This window comes from Mesocricetus auratus, unplaced genomic scaffold (assembly GCF_017639785.1).
Source record: "Mesocricetus auratus isolate SY011 unplaced genomic scaffold, BCM_Maur_2.0 Super-Scaffold_100013, whole genome shotgun sequence".
Classification (NCBI taxonomy): domain Eukaryota; kingdom Metazoa; phylum Chordata; class Mammalia; order Rodentia; family Cricetidae; genus Mesocricetus; species Mesocricetus auratus.
The window spans coordinates 24217009-24237212 of record NW_024429196.1 but is presented as its reverse complement, the minus strand read 5'-3'; the positions used below and the strand labels follow the sequence as shown (position 1 = coordinate 24237212).

The window sequence follows — 20204 nt, the reverse complement described above, 5'->3', positions numbered from 1 at the left end:
TTTAAAATAGCCTCAAACGTCATATACGGAGTCTGACTTTATGCTAACGCTGACAGTGAAACCCTGGTGACATTCTTCATTCTTTGGGCCTCTGCTTCTCACAAAAGACACACAGAAGCAAATATTTTAGCAAATGAAATAAGACAAAGCACTAAAATGACACAGCTGTGCCCCCAAAGCATGTTAGCACATCTATATGACTCAAAAATCACGTGAGACAAGTGAAGCTACTCTGTCCCAGGACAGGAAAGGTGGCAGGAAACTGTGTCTTAGGGCAGCTGTAAATACAAGCAGGGTCAACATCCAGGCTCTTCAATTCAAACCGGGATGGCCTAGTGCTTTTCCTCACTGTAAAACACACAGAAAGGCTTCTGCCAACTGTACAGAAGCATAGTCTAAGGGAGGATGCTGACCTAATGCCAGCACTGAGACTGTGACATCTCTAATACCACCACGGGTCTGAGGCTCTGGTTCACTAACACAGACCCAATTCTGATCTGTGAATTCTAAAGCCGGACAGAGACAATGACATATCTACTAGACCGCAAGGACATCAAAGGAAAACATAAAGTCCATTAAAGTGTGTCTGCTAAGTTATAGAGAACAATGAACAAAACAACAATACCAATAATCAAAAACTCACTGCAGACAAACCTGAAAAAGTAGTGAATGATCCAAAAAGGACTCAAATTAAGCTCTAAGAGATCTTCAGAGTCACTAGGGCGTGTTTAAAAAAAAATTGTAGAATACGCAAAAATGAGAAAAAAATTAATAGACATTTAAAAAGAGAACCAATTTTAAATAAAATATTAACCATCGAACTGTTAAAACAAAACATGTTACAATACCACCTATCAGGCCCCCATTCCACCTCTACCTTCAAGCTTACAAAAATCTGACTTCTGCATGTACAAAACAATGAAATCAGAAAGCGAAAATACAAGTTACCTATCCTCAGAAACTCATGTAACAATGATGCTAATAGAACTCTAAAACTACAAAGAGAAGTTTAATTTTCCATCCTAATTTTCATGAACTCATGACCATCTTCACTAGAGCTGGGGTTCTATGAGATAACCTCATACAAAAGTTCATGAATGAAACTGAATTAGCACACGTAGCCTCTGCCTCTAGCAACTAATCCTGCTTATTTAAAGTACTCCAACCAAAAAAGGCACAGCAGATGTTTTAACAATCAAAGGTGACTTTCTGCAATTATCTTTATTAGAAAGATCCAAATATTTCACTTTAAAAATAAACTTTAATAAAAATGAGAAAAGCTATCTTAATTCATATTAAGGTAAACACAACCAATGTAAATAATACACAAAAAAGTATAAACTAACATTCTAATAAGGAAATGCTCACATTATCCCAGAGTTTCCATAATCATAAAGTATATACTTCCAACAGCCACTCAAGACCCTATTTATAATAAAACCCCAATTCTTTCTTCCCACTCTAAAAGTAAGCAGTTAACAACAATAAAACCCAGTTCTACTCATAGGCAGAAGTGAACAGAAAATATGACATATTCTGTCCTCTTAAAACAGAGAAGAAATTTTTTTCAAACCTTCTAAGATATCCTTGTTTTCTTGCTCCATTAAAAGCACTGATAGATTTTTTGTAGTTTTATATAAATATGTTAACCCATGTTGCCCAAGGATGAAACTTTATACAATAAAACCTCTCCTAGTTATGGTCAGCTCCAATATTCTCTATTATACTTCTAGAATCACTTCCCAGTAGAAAATAGAAAGTCAATAGCTCTGAAGTGATAGAATCCATCAGCTAATAAGCTAGGGCTAGGTTCCCTCATCACATCTAACCTCTTAGCATAAACCAAATACCAAAAGGTATCTCTCATACCTTTGAGAGAGACAGGCCACAGCAATGGAGAGAATCAAATTATTCTCTCAGGAAGTGACATAATAGTAATATGCTTCTTACTTTTTTTTTGTTAAGTAAATACTACAAATGCTCCAGAGGCAGCAGAAATTAAACCAAACAGGACACTTACTCATGACTGGAAAAGTCTCTGTGTGTTGTACCAATCCAGTATTAAACCAAAATCTACTGTCCAGGGTTTCTCAGAGGAATACATAGCCTGTTCTGGAAACAAAAAAAGAAAGAAATCAGATTTTCTAAATGTCAATGTTTAAAGTTTTCAAAAAGGAAATGAAAATAAATTTAATTCAGCTTTTTCTACTATCCATAGAACTCCTAGTCATTCTCTTTTAAATAAAAGATTGCTACTAATCACCATCCAATTCACAGGTCTCTCTTTCTAAAACATGAACCTTCAAGAAAGCAACCACCACGAAGATGCTTAGTATGTAAAAGACAACTGTCATACAGGAGCTTAGTATGTAGAAGGCAATTGCCATACACAAGCTTATTTAGTATGTAGAAGACAACTGCCATAAAAAAGCTTGTTGTTAGCCAGGCAATGATGGCACAGGCCTTTAATCCCAGCACTCAGGAGGCAGAGGCAGGTGAATCTCTGTGAGTTCGAGACCAGCCTGGTCTACAAGAGCTAGTTCCAGGATAGGCTCCAAAGCCACAGAGAAACCCTACCTCGAAAAACAAAACAAAAAAAAAGCTTGTTATCTTCAGTCTTCAGTACTAAAGTTATTCCTTCTCTATTCCCAACTAATGAAGTCAAGAAGAAGAAGACTGTTCTACCTAGGGTAAAGAAAGCATATCATGCCTGCTAACTCGATTTTGATTGCATACAAAGTATTTATACAGGTCTCAAATAATGACCACAAAAGTTAGTGCTATAAACTTTCTCTAATGATTCCCATTTCCTCAGTATATGAGTTCACATTTATTAAATACGTACAGCACATATCTTTTTCAAGGCATTCTTTCTAAGTTTTCTAAGTTTCTTTCTAAAATAAAATGAAATTTTTAGACTTTAGTTCTCTTCACTCAAGTGTAATATAAAGCACTGCTTTGTATTAGTGTGGGTATCAATACAAAAACACACTTGACCCTTGACTAAGATCTGCATTATAAAAATCTTCCTCAATTGATTTGTACATTTTTAGATGAGGCACAGTACTAGCGGTATATTTAAACAAAAACATGAATACATAAATGCCTTCCTAAATCTATTTTTTTTCTTTTTTTTGGTTTTTACAAGACAGGGTTTCTCTGTATTGTTTTGGAGGCTGTCCAGCCCGGCCTCGAACTCACAGAGATCCGCCTGCCTCTGCCTCCCGAGTGCTGGGATTAAAGGTGTGCGCCACCACCGCCCGGCTGCCTTCCTAAATCTAATACATAATTTTACAGCTCTGCAACTCAATACAAAATGCACACTTGCATAACTTCCTTCATAAACCAGTAAACTACTTCCTGAAATCATGAAAGTGACACTTGATTTCTAAATCACTCAAAAAAACAAAGCTTTAAATCAGAGTTAGGGTTACACTTTTAAAGATTCAGTCTGTTATATCCATATACTGTACTCAGATTATGTAAGATGCATAAGCAGCACACATTTACACAATGTAGAAACTGCATCAGCATGTGCACGCACCACATGCTGCCTGCACTGTAGTTAGCAGCAGTATATAATCATAATTCTGCCATCCTGTCACCTGACCCCAGCCCACAGGCTTTCTCCTTTATCTGTGCATTAGCCCGTGATTATCATTTCCAGATAACCCAGTTATCCCAAGGAAATGAGTAGCGTGTAATCACACATAATCCCACGTTAGCTTCAGGTACACTTCCAAAGTTTCTCACGATAATACACTTCTTGATGGTACTGCATTACGTTTACTGGATTTGATTTCCCTCCTTGGAAACTAAGAGATAGAACATGCTGAATAACAACAGGGAAAGGCAGCCAAATGTCACAAAAAACAAACAAACAAACAAAAAAGAGTAGCATTTCAAAATACACAATTTCACACACTAAGTATTCTGCAGTATTTCTGCAAAATCCAGCATTTATCTTACTTGGGAGGTGTAACAACATTCACTGACTACACCTACCTGGAAGCTGTACAGCACCAAGTTTGCCTACATTCTCTTGGACAGCATAGCAGCATGAGAAATGTACACCCAAGGAGGCTGCTGGCCCCAAAATGACACCTAACTGTAGACAGCTCATAGCTTATGACCAAACCCAGCTAAACTCAGCCAAGGTTGCAGATCTATGGCTGCCCGCTGTCAGCCACTGAAATTTTGTGGTAATTACATTATTACAGCTAAAGATGACTAAGCCAGAGAATAAAGACACTGAGTTTAGGGGCAAGAGAGACAGCTCAGACCATAGAGCAAGTACTGCTTCTACGAAGACCCAGGTCTGACTCCAAGAACCCATGCCAGGTAGCTCACAAATTCCTGTAACTCCAGATCCTCTGTGGATGCTGGCATTCACGTGTGTACACATATATGCACATGCACAGATCCACACACTTAAAAATAAATCTTAAGACATTAACTTTAAAAACAAATTAACTAAACTGAGAGGTGGTGGTGATGTACACCTTTAATCCTAGCACTCAGGAGGCAGAGGCAGGTGATCTCTGAGTTCAAGGTCAGCCTGGTCTACAGAGCCAGTTCCAGGACTACACAGAGAAACCTTGATGGGGGGGGCAGCACAGGGGACTGTAGGGGTGAGCCAACAATATTGTCCACACCCAATCCCACTTCTGACACCAAATGAAGATGGACATAACGCTACCTGAAAAAGAGGTCTAATATTTTTATTCAATATACTTGCAAAATAAACAGGAATAGAAGCTCTGGGAACATGACAGGCTTCCAAGAGAGAGTGCTTTTTCTTTCACTTCCTTTTATCCTCACCTGTGCCCATCCCCCTGTCCACGCCCCTTTGGGCGTGGACAATATTGTGGGCTCACCCCTACAGGGGACAACAACAACAACAACAAAAAAACACTGAAGTTTCAGGTTAAAAATACTGTATTCAAAAATCTAGGCACATACTTATCATAGGTAACAAATCTAAATAAGTAAAGCACATAGAAGTTGGAAATTAAGGCATTAAAAATGTAGAGTTGGCAAATACTGACTAAAATAGAAAGATGTGGCTATAATAACTATGCTATGTTTGTGTTAGGATGTAATCAGAAAAGATCATGGAGCTGGGGCAAAGCTCAATAGTAGAGCACTTGCCTGGCACATACAATCCCCAGTATTATACCAGACAAAGGAAAAAAGAGAAATTTCCTAACAATTTTGTCTGACTATAGAGAGAGGAGGAAAACTTACCACAATACTGCTTGTAGTAGCAAAAGAAACAAAACACAATATCTCTACAGAATTAATTACATCATGTTTATCACTTAGCATTATGAAACAGTGAAGTGAAAAAAAGTATGCATATCAACCAAAAAAAGAATCTCAAAGTATTACTGATTTATTGCCATGTCTACTATACTGTAAAAGTACATATACAGTAATAAAGGATCCATGAAATCATTTGTATGTTACATAATACATAAAGTTTAACAATGCATTATTTAGAGATATTTGCATACCTAATGTACTATAAAGAGAAATAAGGGTAATGAGGTTGATGGTTCCTCAAGCCAGCAGTGGGCTAGGATAGGACACAGTCATTCAGGAGCAGACTGGTAATGTCACTTAAACTGAGAGATGTCACTATGTTAGTCTTTATGCAATATGCAATGTCTTGAATCTAGCATTTTACAGTATTCTAATATAAAAAACAAAAACTTCCCAAAAGCACAGGAAATTTAAACACATCAACATGTAGCTACATGTGTAAGGTGTTAAATGCAGTTATAATTTCTAAACAGTAATTAGGAGACAGAAGCAGTTGTAGTGACTCACTCATTCCTTAGTAGTAAAAGACAAAACTCCAAGTGAAGGGTAGCTCTACTACATGCTGCAAGGTGGGTGTTTGTGGGGCGGTTACTTAGGGAAGATCTGATAGCTACTGGCCATGGCCAGGACAGTTGGCTACCCAAAGAGCGGCATCGGTTGTGCTGTCTCCTGTCACCTTCACAGCTATGTAACCCTGCAGTCCTTCGCTAGTAGCTCCTTTTTCTAAATTACTACTTCTTGAAAAGTCATCTCTCTCCCCACTCCCACAAAATGCTTAAGAAAAATTCCTTCTTCGAAGCATATGACAAAATTTTAAACTTAAACGTCCAATAGTAAATAACTGACTGTTCGTTCATCATTTATAGTCTCTCATGTCCATTAAAACTGTCCGGCAATTTAAGGACAAAAAATAAACGAACATTGTAACGGCCCTTATACACCTTCTTCACAAAATCATCAAGACAGGAATATCAGAAATGAAGCTTCGAAGTAGAGATGGCTCAGAGGTTAAGAGCACTGGCTGGTCTTCCAGAGGTCCTGAGTTCAATTCCCAGCAACCACATGGTGGCTCACAACCATCTGCAATTCAATCTGGTGCCCTCTTCTGGCGTGTAGACAGAACACTGTATATGTAATAAATACGTAAATCTTAAAAAAATAAATGAGAACAGTTTAAAAAAAAAAAAGAAGAAATGAAGCTTCATCCAACTCAAATGTACTTCCTCAAAGGTTCACAAGCCAAGACTTGTGACTACTGTTCAGATTTTAAATTTATAACACATGATATAAGCTGGCATGTACCTGTAACCTGGCACTCAGGAGGCAGAGACAGGAAGATCTCTATGGATTTGAGACCAGCCAGTTCAACAGAGCAAACAAGGCTACATAAGACACTGTCTGTCTGTCTGTCTGGATGGATGGATGGATGGATGGATGGATGGATGGATGGATGGATAAATAGTACAATTTTTTTAATTAAAAAAAGATAACATATAGACTTGTTAGGCATTAGATAAACCCTTCCTAAGCAACTCCCAGGAGCTAGGCCCAGCCAACAAAGTTATGAGCAAAATGCTACCTCTTGCAAAGCTAATATTATAATAATTCTAGTACCTTCCTTTCTTAATTCAGGCACAGTTCATTAGTTCTACTATGTATGTCAGGGCAGATTCCCAGGTAATATCTTCTTACTCTAGATGAAGAAATAACTCCAGTTAATACTACAGTCATTATTCATTGAGACATATCTCACCCTTGTGATTACATAATTCTTGGAATTTCCATAAACAATACTCTAGAGCAACATGTACCTATAAAACACAATGCTGAGCCGGGCGTTGGTGGTGCATGCCTTTAATCTCAGCACTCAGGAGGCAGGGGCAGGCAGATCTCTGTGAGTTCAAGGCCAGCCTGGTCTACAGAGCGAGTTCCAGGACATCCTCCAAAATAATAGAGAAGCCCTGTCTTGAAAAAAGAAAAAAACCACAATGCTGAATTCACACAGCCTATAATCTTTTCCCAGCGCAAGAAAAGTCCAGCGAATCTGTCACTGCTACAGTGAAAAGAGGACTGTTTATTCTGCTCACTAAGTCAACAAAATGTTTCCCACTAATGAGACCAAAGACTCAGGCAGGCCTAAGAATGAAACGGTTGGTTTCAGCAGTTTGTTTACACGTGTATGTTAATGATACATAAGATAAGGATAAGGTCAAATTTCCTTTCCTCGGTTAGCATTTAAGTTAGGTTTCCAGGCGGGCTTATCAAATTCTAGTGGCTTTGTTTACACTGGTCAACAGGCATTTCAGAAAGCAAGTGCCATTTCTAAATCTTATTTCTAACAGGTACAGAGAGGCAGGGGCTTTCAAGGGCAGTTTATGTTATATTTGTCATATACACTTGATATGTCATCGTATCAGAACTGTACATAGTAGCTAAGCTCCACAAATAAAAGCCAAAGTGAACAACACAGTTATCGTTTCTTTTCAGAAGCCTGGTAACATTTGAAACGTCCATTAAAATTCCAGGTTGCCATATAATGAGCACTAACGCAGACACCATGATGGAAGATATTTAAAAGTAGACAAAATTCTAAGATCTATGTCCAAGGAATCTGTGATCACTTAGATTCTAACCACCATAATACACGTATGCATTCTTTCAATAAATATTAACTCAACTCTACAATATATAAAAACTTCCCAACTAGTATAGGAAACAAAAAGACAAATTTGATTCCAGTCATCCTAAAACAGAATAAATTCAGAAGAAAAGTACCAACAGAAACTGGAAGTCAAGGGCTTCAGTGTACTCTAGACACTGTATTAAGTAAAAATAAGTAAACTCACAAGGCAAAGGATGCAAACACACAGATCTGTAGGGCAGTGTGGATGAGACTGGAAGTCAGCAAGATGACTGTCTGTAAGGCCACTCAAGGAAACCACTGCAACAACAAGTCCACTTAGCCTCCCTGGGCCTGTGTATGCAAAGCCAGAGCTAAGTTTTCCAGGCTGACTAGCACCCAAGAGTATCATGGGATCCAGTATGAAAGATGTCCTGGTAAACTAAATATAAGGCTGATGCATGCATTTATAGTCCTGATTCATTTTGGTCTCATAAGATAAGGAAGTTGAAACACAATATTGAAGTTCTATTTGTAACTTGTGTTATTTATGACTTTTAAACTAATCCTAATTAAATGAGAAACTATGAAAACTAATTTCTTCAGCATAAGCAGGATCAACAAATCAAGTATCACAGTAAATGAGGTATGAACTAAAACAAAGCAGTCTAAAATGTTCTATTAAGGGGGGTAGGGGCAGATTCAATTGACCCCTGGGGGCAGGGAGAATGTCAAAGTGACTGTTAAAATGGCAATGCAGTCAAATGTAACCATAAGTTTGAGAGTATAGTCTTCTTCTGGCAATCCTCAATGACGACAATTAACTTTGGAGAGAAGGGTTTTAGCTACTAGTCAGAAAAATAAACTCCAAGTAAACCTGGGAAATGAAATAAAGCACTGACCATCAACAAAATGTGATATACATTGTTAAGCAGATGGTGTTCAATGTCTTTAAAAAGAAATTTCTAAAAAACAAAAAGGCTAAAACACTCTTCAGAAATTAATGTACATAACAAAATGCTGTTTTGAAAACTACCCTACTACTCCCCAATCACACCCTTCTACATAATCCCTATTTCCAATAACTAAGCATCCAGCGGGGTATAACATATGAACGTTTCATGGCCTGGGGAGATCACTCCAGGATAAAAAAATACTACTTTTGTCATGCAAGAGAGAAGATGAATTCAGGGTCTTCAGAACCCATGTAACTGCTAGGTAGGTATGGCAAGGCATCCCTGGAGCATGGTGGTGAGCTTGACATTAGCAGAAATAGCAATCTCTGCTTCAGTTTAGACACTGCCTCAGGCAGTAAGGTAAAGAGTGATATAAGACTCCTGATATTGGGCTTGGGTCTTCACATGTGTGTCTACACAGGTGTGCCTATACACATGAAACTGTGCACACATACAGGCTTGTGCACACCATTCACACAAACACATGCACAAAAAGGAAAGAAAAAATAAGGAACTGCATTTCCACAAAGGTTCATCAGACCATCTGTCTCACTAGAAGACAAAGAACTGGCCAAACAATATATACTATGTATAGTTTTAAGATATTAAAAATACCAAGAATATAAACAAATGTTTGCTAAGTAACTACCAAAGTAACTGTGCATCTACCTATTGGTCAACAGTTCCATTCCTAGAGAAAGCCAAAAGGAAGGAGTTCATATAGCCAACAAACTACACAAGTAAGAATGTTCACTGCAGCTGTATTTTTGCAGCCATAACTGAGGACAACCCAAATGCCTATTAAAAGAATGGATAAATTAAGAAGTAGTTACGGATTAAGCCACCAATGTGGCAATCTGTATTTTCTGATAATAGTTACTGCAGTATGATCCTGAAGGATTTTTTTAGAATCTTGCCTCTCCCAGTCAAGCAACAGGGCCCTTTACAAGACGGGCATTTTACAACTGCCTCAAGTAGTAATTAATGCACAACGGGCATTAATATTACAGAAGTGTCAAGGACAATATAGCTTCTCTAATTCTCTCTTTTTCTTGGAATTCAGCCAAACAGCTCATGTGAGCAACCTCAAGTCACACTGCAAGTGTCCTATCGCCAACTCTCAGACAGAAGCAACCCTTCACACAACACTAGGCTTGCCTTCAAGCAGTCTGACCTGAAACGGAGTGAAGCAGACAAAAGCATTGCCCAAACTGCAGATCTGTGAAGAAAGCAAATAACCCCACTGTTTTAATCAGCACTCCTGAACAATGTTTTAGGTAGCAGGAGTAACTAAAACAAATACTAGACAATAAAAAGAAACAGCTACATACAACAACATAAATGAAATTCACTTACACAATACAATGCTGAATGAAAGAAACCAAACCCAAAACAGTATCTGTTGCATGACATTATTTCTACAAAAAAACTAAAAGATGTAAAACTAATCTATGGGTGATAGAAAATTAAGACCTAGCTAGATACAAGACAGGAAGAGGGTACTGATTGGAAATGATTGTGATAAACCTCTGGGGCACCATAGATACTCTATAGATTGAACTGAGTAAATTACACAGTTAATTACATTATAAAAATCTTCATGACACACATTTAAGACCAGTACACATTGCAGTATGTACACTATATAACTTTTTTTACAGGATATATCCAAGAACTGACAAGATACTAAGGAGAGAGCAATAGTCCAGAAGAGATTAAGGATCCAAAATGGAGATAAGCATAGCACCCTTGGGCTTCTTTATCCCAGGAAATTGCTGCCTGATCACCAAATACCAACAGAAAAAACAACTTGGAAGTAAACTAAACCCAAGCATAAACTAGGGAGTTGGGAGACAAGAGGATGCCTGGGCTCACTGGACAGCCAACCCCGTCTAACCAGCAAGGCCAGGTCAGAGTCACTCTCAAAAAACAAGGTAGGTGGGTTCCTAATGAAGAGTGCAGAAGGTTGACCTCTGATACGCACATGCCCCCACATTCAATCATGTGTGCTAACACCCACACACAAAATAATAATAAAAAATGTCAAAGTTAGGTAAACTCTGTGACTAGTAAAATTTATAATCCCAAACTGAAATAAAAAAGAAAAGTGGAGATGCCATTAAAAAAAAAATCAAAGCAAACCTAGAAAAAAGTTATAAAAATAAACTACCCAGGTAAGACAAAATTTCTAAAACTAGTCTCCACACCTACTTAACTTTTTTGACTTAGTTTCTAAATTTTTATTTCACCTTGTCTCATCTTTCTACACATATACTAATAAATTAAACTGCCTGAAACCAAAGTAAAACCAAGACAAAGAGTGTCTAGAGCAAATGGCTGTATAAATACTGCATCCATGCCATAATACAACATGAATATGCCACCCCTGGTAATATGGCTAACTATAAAATTATATACTGAACCGTTTTAAAATGACAGTCTACCACAACACTCTAGCATTTTTATTATTATTCACTTGTTGATACAGGGGAAGGAAAATTCCAGTGGGGGGATGTAACTTCTGCTACACTCCTATCAATGTCAGGAAGACATAGGTGCCATCTGGATCTCTGTTTTAAGATAACTAAATCATCTCTTTAGGGCCAAACCATGTAAGGAGACACAAAACTCCAGAGTCAGTCTTGATCCTACTACAAGCAAATGAAACAACCTGAATACTTACTAGACATTTTATTTTAGGGTAGATCCTAAACTTTATAGTGTCAAGTAGGGCATGTTTAAATAATGTAGTCTAAGCTGATGAAAACAGAATTAGGATGTGATCAACAAATCCTTACAATCATGTCTGTGAGGAAATCGAAGGATACTTTAGTATTTAGTCCAAGTTTTACAGCTATAGAAACTAACATGTAGCCCATGTGTCCTAAAAGCAGACACTTCGGTAATAGTCTTTTCCAGGTCTTGTGTGACCATAAGAATCAACCAGACTGACGAACTTTCTGTGTCGACTATGAAACAAAACCAAGCCACTTCAGACGATGAGCTTCACACCAAAGATGACAACACAGGCCATTCGGGAACTAGCTGATAGGTAGCAAACACTCTCGTGTAACTACCCCATCCATTCCCTTGACTCTGTTACTATGTACACATCTTTCCTCACCCTCAAAGCATCCTAATGTCACAGAGAAATGCTTTCTAAAACTAAGTCATGAGGTGGTAGAGCTTATAAATGACACTAGCCAGTGAAGAATAGTCTCTGTGACACTAATGACCACACCCTCTAATCCCTGTATGCTACATGGAAGTGTGCTACAGGTCAGACGATCATCAATTGTGATTCTTGTGTTGACTATAAACATGGTAGAAACCTTTTAGAGGGGAAAATGATTCTCTAATATATACTTAGATCACATCTGTAAATGGAAAAATGCTTTTCACAAATCACACTGAAGGGACAAACTGAGTCTATGGTAATTAGACTGAATTGCACTAGTTACAAAACAAGGATGGTTAAGGTAAATTTAAACTCAAAATCCAGAAAATGTCTCATTCTCTCTACCTGAAAGAGCAATTCTCAGTTTCAGTATTCTAAATTATTCAGCTGACTTCTGAACTTCCTTAACATTCCTTAACTTTTCGCCAGGCGTTGGTGGCATACACCTTTAATCCCAGCACTCGGGAGGCAAGGCAGGCAGATCTCTGTGAGTTCAAGGTCAGCCTGGTCTACAGAGCGAGTTCCAGGACAACCTCCAAAGCAATACAGAGAAACCCTGTCCCAAAAAACATTCCTTAACTTTTCACTAATTTTGTTCTCAGTTTGCTACAAGGTTGAACTCACTGGCACTCTTCACCCATCTTTACTGGCTACAAACTGTCACAATAATTTGACATGATGGCAAAGATAGGCCAGGGCAAACTGCCTGGCACTGAAGACTCAGACTGGATCTGCTGGTTCCTGTACAATGCTTAAAGATGATCAGTCAATTTACACCCAGCACCAAGCCTGACATTTCTGACTTGTTCAACCAGACCAGCTGTCCTCACTGAGGGTTACCTACATAACAAAACACTGCTAAGGGAGGGATGGAGGGCAGGAGAGATTGCTCAGTGGTTAAGAACACTTGCTGATTTTCCAGAGGATCCAGGTTTGACTCTCAGCACCCAGGATGGCTCACAACCATCCATGCATAACTCCAGATCCAGGGGCTCTGATACCCTCTTCTCGCCCCCAACGGCAACAGACACACATGTGATGCACACACATAAATGCAGGAAAAAGTCATACACATAAAGTACTAGATCTTGATATCTTAAAAGGAAGGGGGTAATGGATTATACTCAGCAGAACCAAGCACAACCCAGAGCCGTACAGTCTAGTCACAAGGTAAGCAGCAGCCAGCACCAAGGCTCAGGACCCAACTCTGAAAGTCTGGCTTCTTGAATAGCCCTGTGAGAACTCACTGATTCTTTTCCTAAGGACCCTGTCCTTGCAATTAGGGCTGTGTGTTTCCCTCAGAAGTTAATTTACACTGTTACCAGTATAATTCCCTTTTCCATTTCGACTTATAGCTTAATGGCCTGTGGAGAGTACAAACTAAGACCAAACTAAGGAAGGAAAGTGATCCGCGATTGAATTCTTCCACCGAGCATACTTAGGACAGTGTCCTTACCGACTTGCATTCATGTCACATTATTCCTGAAGACTGGGTATTGGCCCGATTCACCGAGCCGTTCCAATTCATAAGGCACAAAGCATATTAAAGTCTTCTAAAAATTCATATGGGGTAGGGCAGATGAATGAGGAAAATCTACTAACGCACACTTTATCCGAAAATGTGATGCCAGCTAACTTTAAAAATAAAGTATCTGTTGATTAAACAGAGGGTGGCTAGATAGAGCCCAGAGATATCCAATGTTCAGCTTATATGAACGTCCCACCGTGGAGTCAGACTTCTCTCATTTGCAAGCATTAGTACACCTGCGAACTACCGTGCTCCCGGAGCTCCAAGCTACCCCGTAAAACTTTGCAAGGGTGCACAGATTTCCAGGCTTTCCAGATCCCTCCCTCACGCCCATCCTCCCCGAGGCTGCTCCAAACAAAGTTCTTGCGGCATCCAGGCAATCTTTCAGGGAACGAAGTTTGCCTGGGTCTTGCCCACTCGCGCTCCCGAAGGACGCAACTGAAACTTGTGAGGGAGACACGTCTCCCCAGGGACCGAAACTCGCACCGGGGGGAGGAGGATGGCGGCCAAAAGGTTCGGCCTCCCTCCCCCGGGGGGGGGGGCGGTGCACGCTGCGCTGGACCCTTCCCGGCCCGGGCCCGCGCCCGCCCGCCTGCCAATCACACCGCAGACCCCCCGACGCGCGCGGGCTCTCGGTGAACCGGCTCGGTCCAGGCCGCACCGCCGCCGCGTGCCCTCTGCCCGGGGCCGGGAATGGCGGCGTCCGGCTGCCTGGGGCCAATTCCGTCCCGGTCCCCTCGCCTTAGACCCCCCTCCAGCCCCTCTAGCAGCGACACGGGAGAAAAGGAAGTTACCTCAGGGCGGTCCCGGCGGCGGCCAGTCGCGGGAGGCCGAGCGGGTCCGGCGCGGTGGCGGCGGCGGCTACCGCAGTGCCCTCCGCCCCATTGTTTCCCTTCCAGGAGGCTCCCGGCAAAGCCGAGCCCGGGAACCAGGAAGTTCCCCGGCGCGACACCTCCTGCCGCCGCCGCTATGGAAACGGCCCCCGCCTTCCCCAGGGCGGCTCGCCCGGGACCCCGCCTCCGCGCCGCCGGCCCCGCCCGCTTCACCGGCCGCCAACAGTCGCCGCTGCGGCCGCGGCGGCCGCCGCCATCTTGGCGCGGGCAAGCTGCCCCTGCCTTCCCGGCGGCACGTGCGCTGCTCCCGCGCTCCCGCCGGGCGCGCTCCCGCCGGGCTGCAAGCAGAGGCCGAGCCCCCCCCAGCACCTCTGCTGGAAGCCGGGGTCCGCGGACCGGACAGCGCCCAGGGATTGCTACAGAACTACAGATGGCCTTGGACCAGTGAGGTGTCTTACACCTGGGAGCAGGCAACAGAGCAGGGGGCGCATTTTGCATCTGGGGCCCAACTGCTTCCCAGCCTTGCCCACTGCACTTGGCTTTCTCTTCAACTCGGTATCTTCATCCGTGAAGTAGGGTAGTAATAGTACCTGCTTCACGGAGTTCCTTCCCTGCACAAGCGAATGCTTGTTGTGTGCACAATGATCATCTGTCAATAGTGGCGCTGTTACAGACACAAGGTCACACAGTCAATTTTCAGGCATTTGTGCCAAGTGTTCAGATCAGCTACCGTGTGTGAGCCTTTTGCTGCCTCAGACGTGTTCAGTGTTCATCTCTGTCCCATCTTTCTCTAGGTCAGCTTTCTTTTTTCGTGTCCTGGAAATTGTCAGGCGTTTTGATCTCCACAGTCTTCCATTAAAAAGCGGCTGTGAAAAAGACATGATGTAAACTATTCCCAACACTATAATTTGCTGACAGTTAAATGATTTATTCAATGGAAGCTACAAAAGTTTGGGTGTGCGAATAACTAAAAGGCTTCTGTGCTTGTTTCCAGGAACTAGAATTACTAAAGCTGGCAACTCTGCACTGTTGTTACTCTCTCCCTAGCTGGTGAAACCTGACACTCATAACTGCATGCTGCGTGCAATTAAGGCCAGAAGAGAAGGAAGGGGGAGGCTGGTTGTCAGTCCTTCCTAGGCATGCAGATTTTAACACCTGTGAAGAGACTGGGTCTTGGATGGCCTCAAAGGCCCTTCTGTCTCTCAAATGTTGTGGTATTAACCACCTTAAAGTGCCGGGGAGGCGGGACTATGAGTGGAACACGGGAGGGGGGGGTGCACACACGAACTTTGAACTGCATCCCAGTTTGAAGACAGTAACAAAAATGTATTCTGATTTCATTTGGGTCTTCATTTAAATCAGGCTCCCAGTTAACTGCTTTTGGTTGTTTTGTTGTTGTTGACTTTTAGTTGTCTTGTTGTTTTGTTTATTCTGGCATGTACAAAATGGAACAACTGGTTTGATGAAAATAAGGTCAGAAGTGGGAAAGACATGGGAAATTTCTCAGCACCCCAATATTTCTCCAAAAGGTATAGAATTCCCAAATTAGGAAATCACTAAAGCCTCTCCAACTGTGACAAGCCCCACCACTTCCATGTCTTTGAACACACATTGTGCCCTGCGTATTGCAGAAGTCCTCCAAAATATGCTTAGGGAATTAAATGACCTTATTAAGATACCTTGGGAACCCCACAGAGGCTCAAGAGAACTCATTCAGAAATATCACTGCAAATACAAGAACACCAATGAGTTGGAACATCTCTGGTCACAAGCTTATTTCACAAACTGAAGTAGAAATTTCACATTATTACAGTAATTATTAGTGTATAATACTACAGGATTAGCACTGTGATCCTGTAGTATAAGTATTTATAAACATTCAATAATGAGGATGGCTGCATTTCACTGAAAACTTACATAAATAGGAACACATGAGCTTTGGGGTAGTAGTTTACCTTCTGCTCTAAAAAAAACCATTAGATTATATTCACTCCATAATTATAGTCTCTCTAACATGCTAGATACCAAGATGTCCTTCAACTGGGAGGGGGAGGGTAAAAGTTTACTGTCAATAAAATACCAAAAAAAAAGTAAAATAAAGAAGAATAAATAGTTTGTATCTCCAATGAAAATATTTCACAAATGCCAAACATTTAGAACTATCTCTCCTATCACATAATGGGAGAAGAGATCGGCATTTGCGTTTCATTTTTGCAAGTTATGTTATACTAAATGACAGTACTTACAATACTGCCAAGGTAAAACTACATGTTTAAATTTCCCACAAGACACCATAATAACTAGGGTCAAGAGTACAAGTTGTGGTGAAAACATGACAATATATGACATGGGGAAATTTTCAAAAAAATCCAACCTTTACTTTCATCTGAATAAAAGGGGACTGTTCCTAGCGTCTCCTATAAACTGACTCTATGCAATGTGAATCCATGGCTCTATGCTCCACTTAGCTTTGGGGGTGAGAAAAAAAACAGCTCACTATGCAGGAGGTGAGGTGAAGGCGAGATTCATCTCACCACCTGCAGTAATTTCTGAAGTTTCCCAGGAATGTTGTGTTGACTAGAATTGTTAGTTCTAATACCACTGTATATGATTCACTGTATATATAAATAAATAATAAATGAAGCAGATCAGTCCATGGACCAGATGCCAATTAAAAAGCCACATCCAAATGGTTCGTATCATTTTCCTTAAAAAAAAAAGTCCTTCCGTTTCACAGAGAAAGTACTGATGGCAGAGCCCAACTGAAGATTCCGTGGATGGAGATGAATAATAAAACTGTTGCATACAGTTTGTTACAGTGATCTGGGATGGTCTTACGACTGGTGTTCTAGGAGATTTGGGAGGCCTCAAGAACATGCGAGCCATGAGACTGGGGAACTTGTCCGTCTCCCAGTCTTCTGTCCTCTTCCGTTCTTTGGTCTAGTCTGCTCTCTGGCCAGAGTCAGTTCCCTCTGAATAAACAGAGAGAGAATGAAAGGGGAAGAAAGGAGGAGTAAGGAAAGAACGTTAGAAGGAAGGGACACAAAGGTGTATCGATAAATACCCAATCTTATGTGTAAAGAGAAGCTTCTAATGTCTTCACATACTCAAACAGATCTGTGACTCAAACACAGTTCAGGAATGACTACTTTCAACTACTGCAGTTGCCGGGCACTGTTTCCTCTTCTCTGCGCTCACAGCCATCCTGTTCCTAATCAGGAAGACAGTTATCATGGCCTGCCAGAAATCTGTGATGAGTCTGGATCACTTTTCAGATGTGTCATTATGTCATAGCTCTGTGTCTGCTGACCTTCCATCTGCCATACTTCAGCTTCCCTTCTGCCACCTCTCAGATGTTCTGCCGTCATGATGATGGTGATGATGGTGATGGTGATGATGATGATGGTGGTGATGGTGGTGATGATGGTGCTGCCGTCATGATGATGGTGATGATGGTGATAATGGTGCTGCCTTCATGATGACGGTGATGATGATGATGGTGATGATGGTGATGATGGTGATGGTGGTGATGATGGTGATGGTGATGATGGTGATGGTGGTGATGGTGGTGATGATGGTGATGATGGTGATGGTGATAATGATGATGGTGGTGATGGTGGTGATGATGGTGCTGCCGTCATGATGATGGTGATGATGGTGATGATGGTGATGATGGTGATGGTGGTGATGGTGATGATGGTGGTGATGATGATGATGGTGATGGTGGTGATGATGGTGATGGTGATGATGGTGATGGTGGTGATGATGGTGATGATGGTGATGGTGGTGATGATGGTGATGGTGATGATGGTGATGATGGTGATGGTGATGATGGTGATGATGGTGCTGCCTTCATGATGACGGTGATGATGGTGGTGATGATGATGATGATGATGATGATGATGCTTTGGTTTTGGTTTCAGTTATTGAGTCAGGGTTTCCCTATGAAGCTCTGGCTGTCCTGGAACTCACTTTGTAGACTAGGCTGATCTTGAACTCACAGAGATCTGACTGCTTCCGCCTCCCAAGTGCTGGGACTAAAGGTATGTGCCACCACATCTGGCTCGCTATGCCATTGTTTTTAATGCATATATTTTATTCATTATGGCAACAGTGTCTTCCTCTACCATGTAGGTCCCAGGGATTGAACCCAGGTCATCAGGATTGACAGCAAGTGCTGCAACCCATGGAGCTGTCTGACCAGTCCCCATTATTTTTTTTAAGTTTCATTAAATGGATAAAATTTAAATATTAAAATGCACACATATAGGAGATATTGAAAAATTTAAATATGACTTCATGGCATTTTGTCCTCATTTTAGGGTGATAAAACATTGGCCTTCGTGTACATAATTTTTAAATAAACTTTTAAACTCTATGTATGTTATATGGTAGTTTTCCAAGGAAACTCCCCAATGAACCACGCCTGCCAATACTCACACACTGTTAGTGACACTCCTTTTATATCTGCAATGGCCCTGTGACTCACTTCTGTCCCCCAAAAAGAGTTTGGTGGAAATGAGGCAGAGTGACTTCTAAGGTGAGAACAGAGGAAGCCTCAAGGTTTTTACCTGAGTCTGTGAAAAACTTAGTGTACTTTCTCTCAGAATTCAAACACTGAGAAATTCAAACACAGGTAAGAAACCCAGGCAGCTTGCACGGGGCATACTAGATAGTCAGTCTCACCTGAGTCCGCTGCCAGCAGCAGCCAACCTCAACTGCTGGCCGCATGAGAGAGACATCCGGTCACTGCACACCTGGAGTCCCAGCTGCACAACAACCTGAGAAACCCTAAGTGGTGACCTTCCCCATGAGCCCAGGTAACAGGAGGAACCATAGAACAGTAATAAACAGCAGTCGTTAGCAATGGAGTTTAGTGGCATTTGTCTCAAACCTGCAGGAAAAGCATGATAAATTAATTAAGAATGAATGGCTCAGTCAACAAAGTGCTTGCCACACAAGTGTGAAAACCCAGGTTCAATCCCCAGAACCTATGTGAAAAAATCAGGCATGGTGGCACACTCTTCCAGTCCTAGTGCTGGGAAGGTGGGGACTGTCAGATCCCTGGGGCTTTCTGGTCAGCCATCTTAGCCCAATCAGGGAGCTCCAGGACAACCTGACACCCTGTCTCCAACAAAAGCAAGGTGAATAGCTCCTAAGGAATGGCATCCAAGACTTACCTCTGGATTCCACACACTCACACACTGTGCAGGAACTCCCCCAACCCCTGTCCCCATCCTCCCCACCCCCCCACCACATGCACCCACAAGCACATTCAGACACTGTGCATGAGTCCCCACACACAAGTACCCATAAGCACACACACACTCACACACCATGCAGGAGACCCCCTACACACACACATGTATCTGTAAGTGTACACACACACACACACACACAAAATTATATATACAAAATTATAAATGCAGCTAAAGCTGTATTTAGTCATATTTCACCTACAGTGTTAGTAACAAAATGGTATCATCAAAGTTAGCAGAAGTGCCATGGACATAGGTCAAGCTATGAAAACAGGGTAAACAACTGTGGATTCTGGGGAATTCACGGGCACCTTCTTTTACTGAGAAGTTTCTAATTTTGTCTGGTTCTCTGCGTTGAGGTGAGATGATACATTATTGGACTCTGTGAAGCAACATAATGACCTTGATCAAAGTAAATACACAGTACTTTCAATTACATTTGACTCAGACATGAAATAAGTCCTTGACAAGTTACTCTGACTGAAAAGGAAAAAACATAAGGGTCT

At 41.4% G+C, this 20204-nt stretch overlaps 1 protein-coding gene across 1 annotated transcript in view; it reads right to left on the bottom strand.

The window, feature by feature from the left end:
* Positions 1-14535, bottom strand: part of Usp6nl (USP6 N-terminal like) — a 136284-nt gene extending 121749 nt beyond the window's left edge. Inside the window, exons 1-2 of the mRNA XM_013121390.3 lie at positions 14402-14535; positions 2021-2112 (exon numbers count right to left, since the gene is read on the bottom strand). Coding sequence (XP_012976844.1) covers positions 2021-2024 — 4 coding nt within the window. The 5' untranslated portion in view covers positions 2025-2112; positions 14402-14535. The remainder of the gene's footprint in view (positions 1-2020; positions 2113-14401) is intronic.
* Between the last annotated feature and the right edge of the window lie 5669 nt (positions 14536-20204).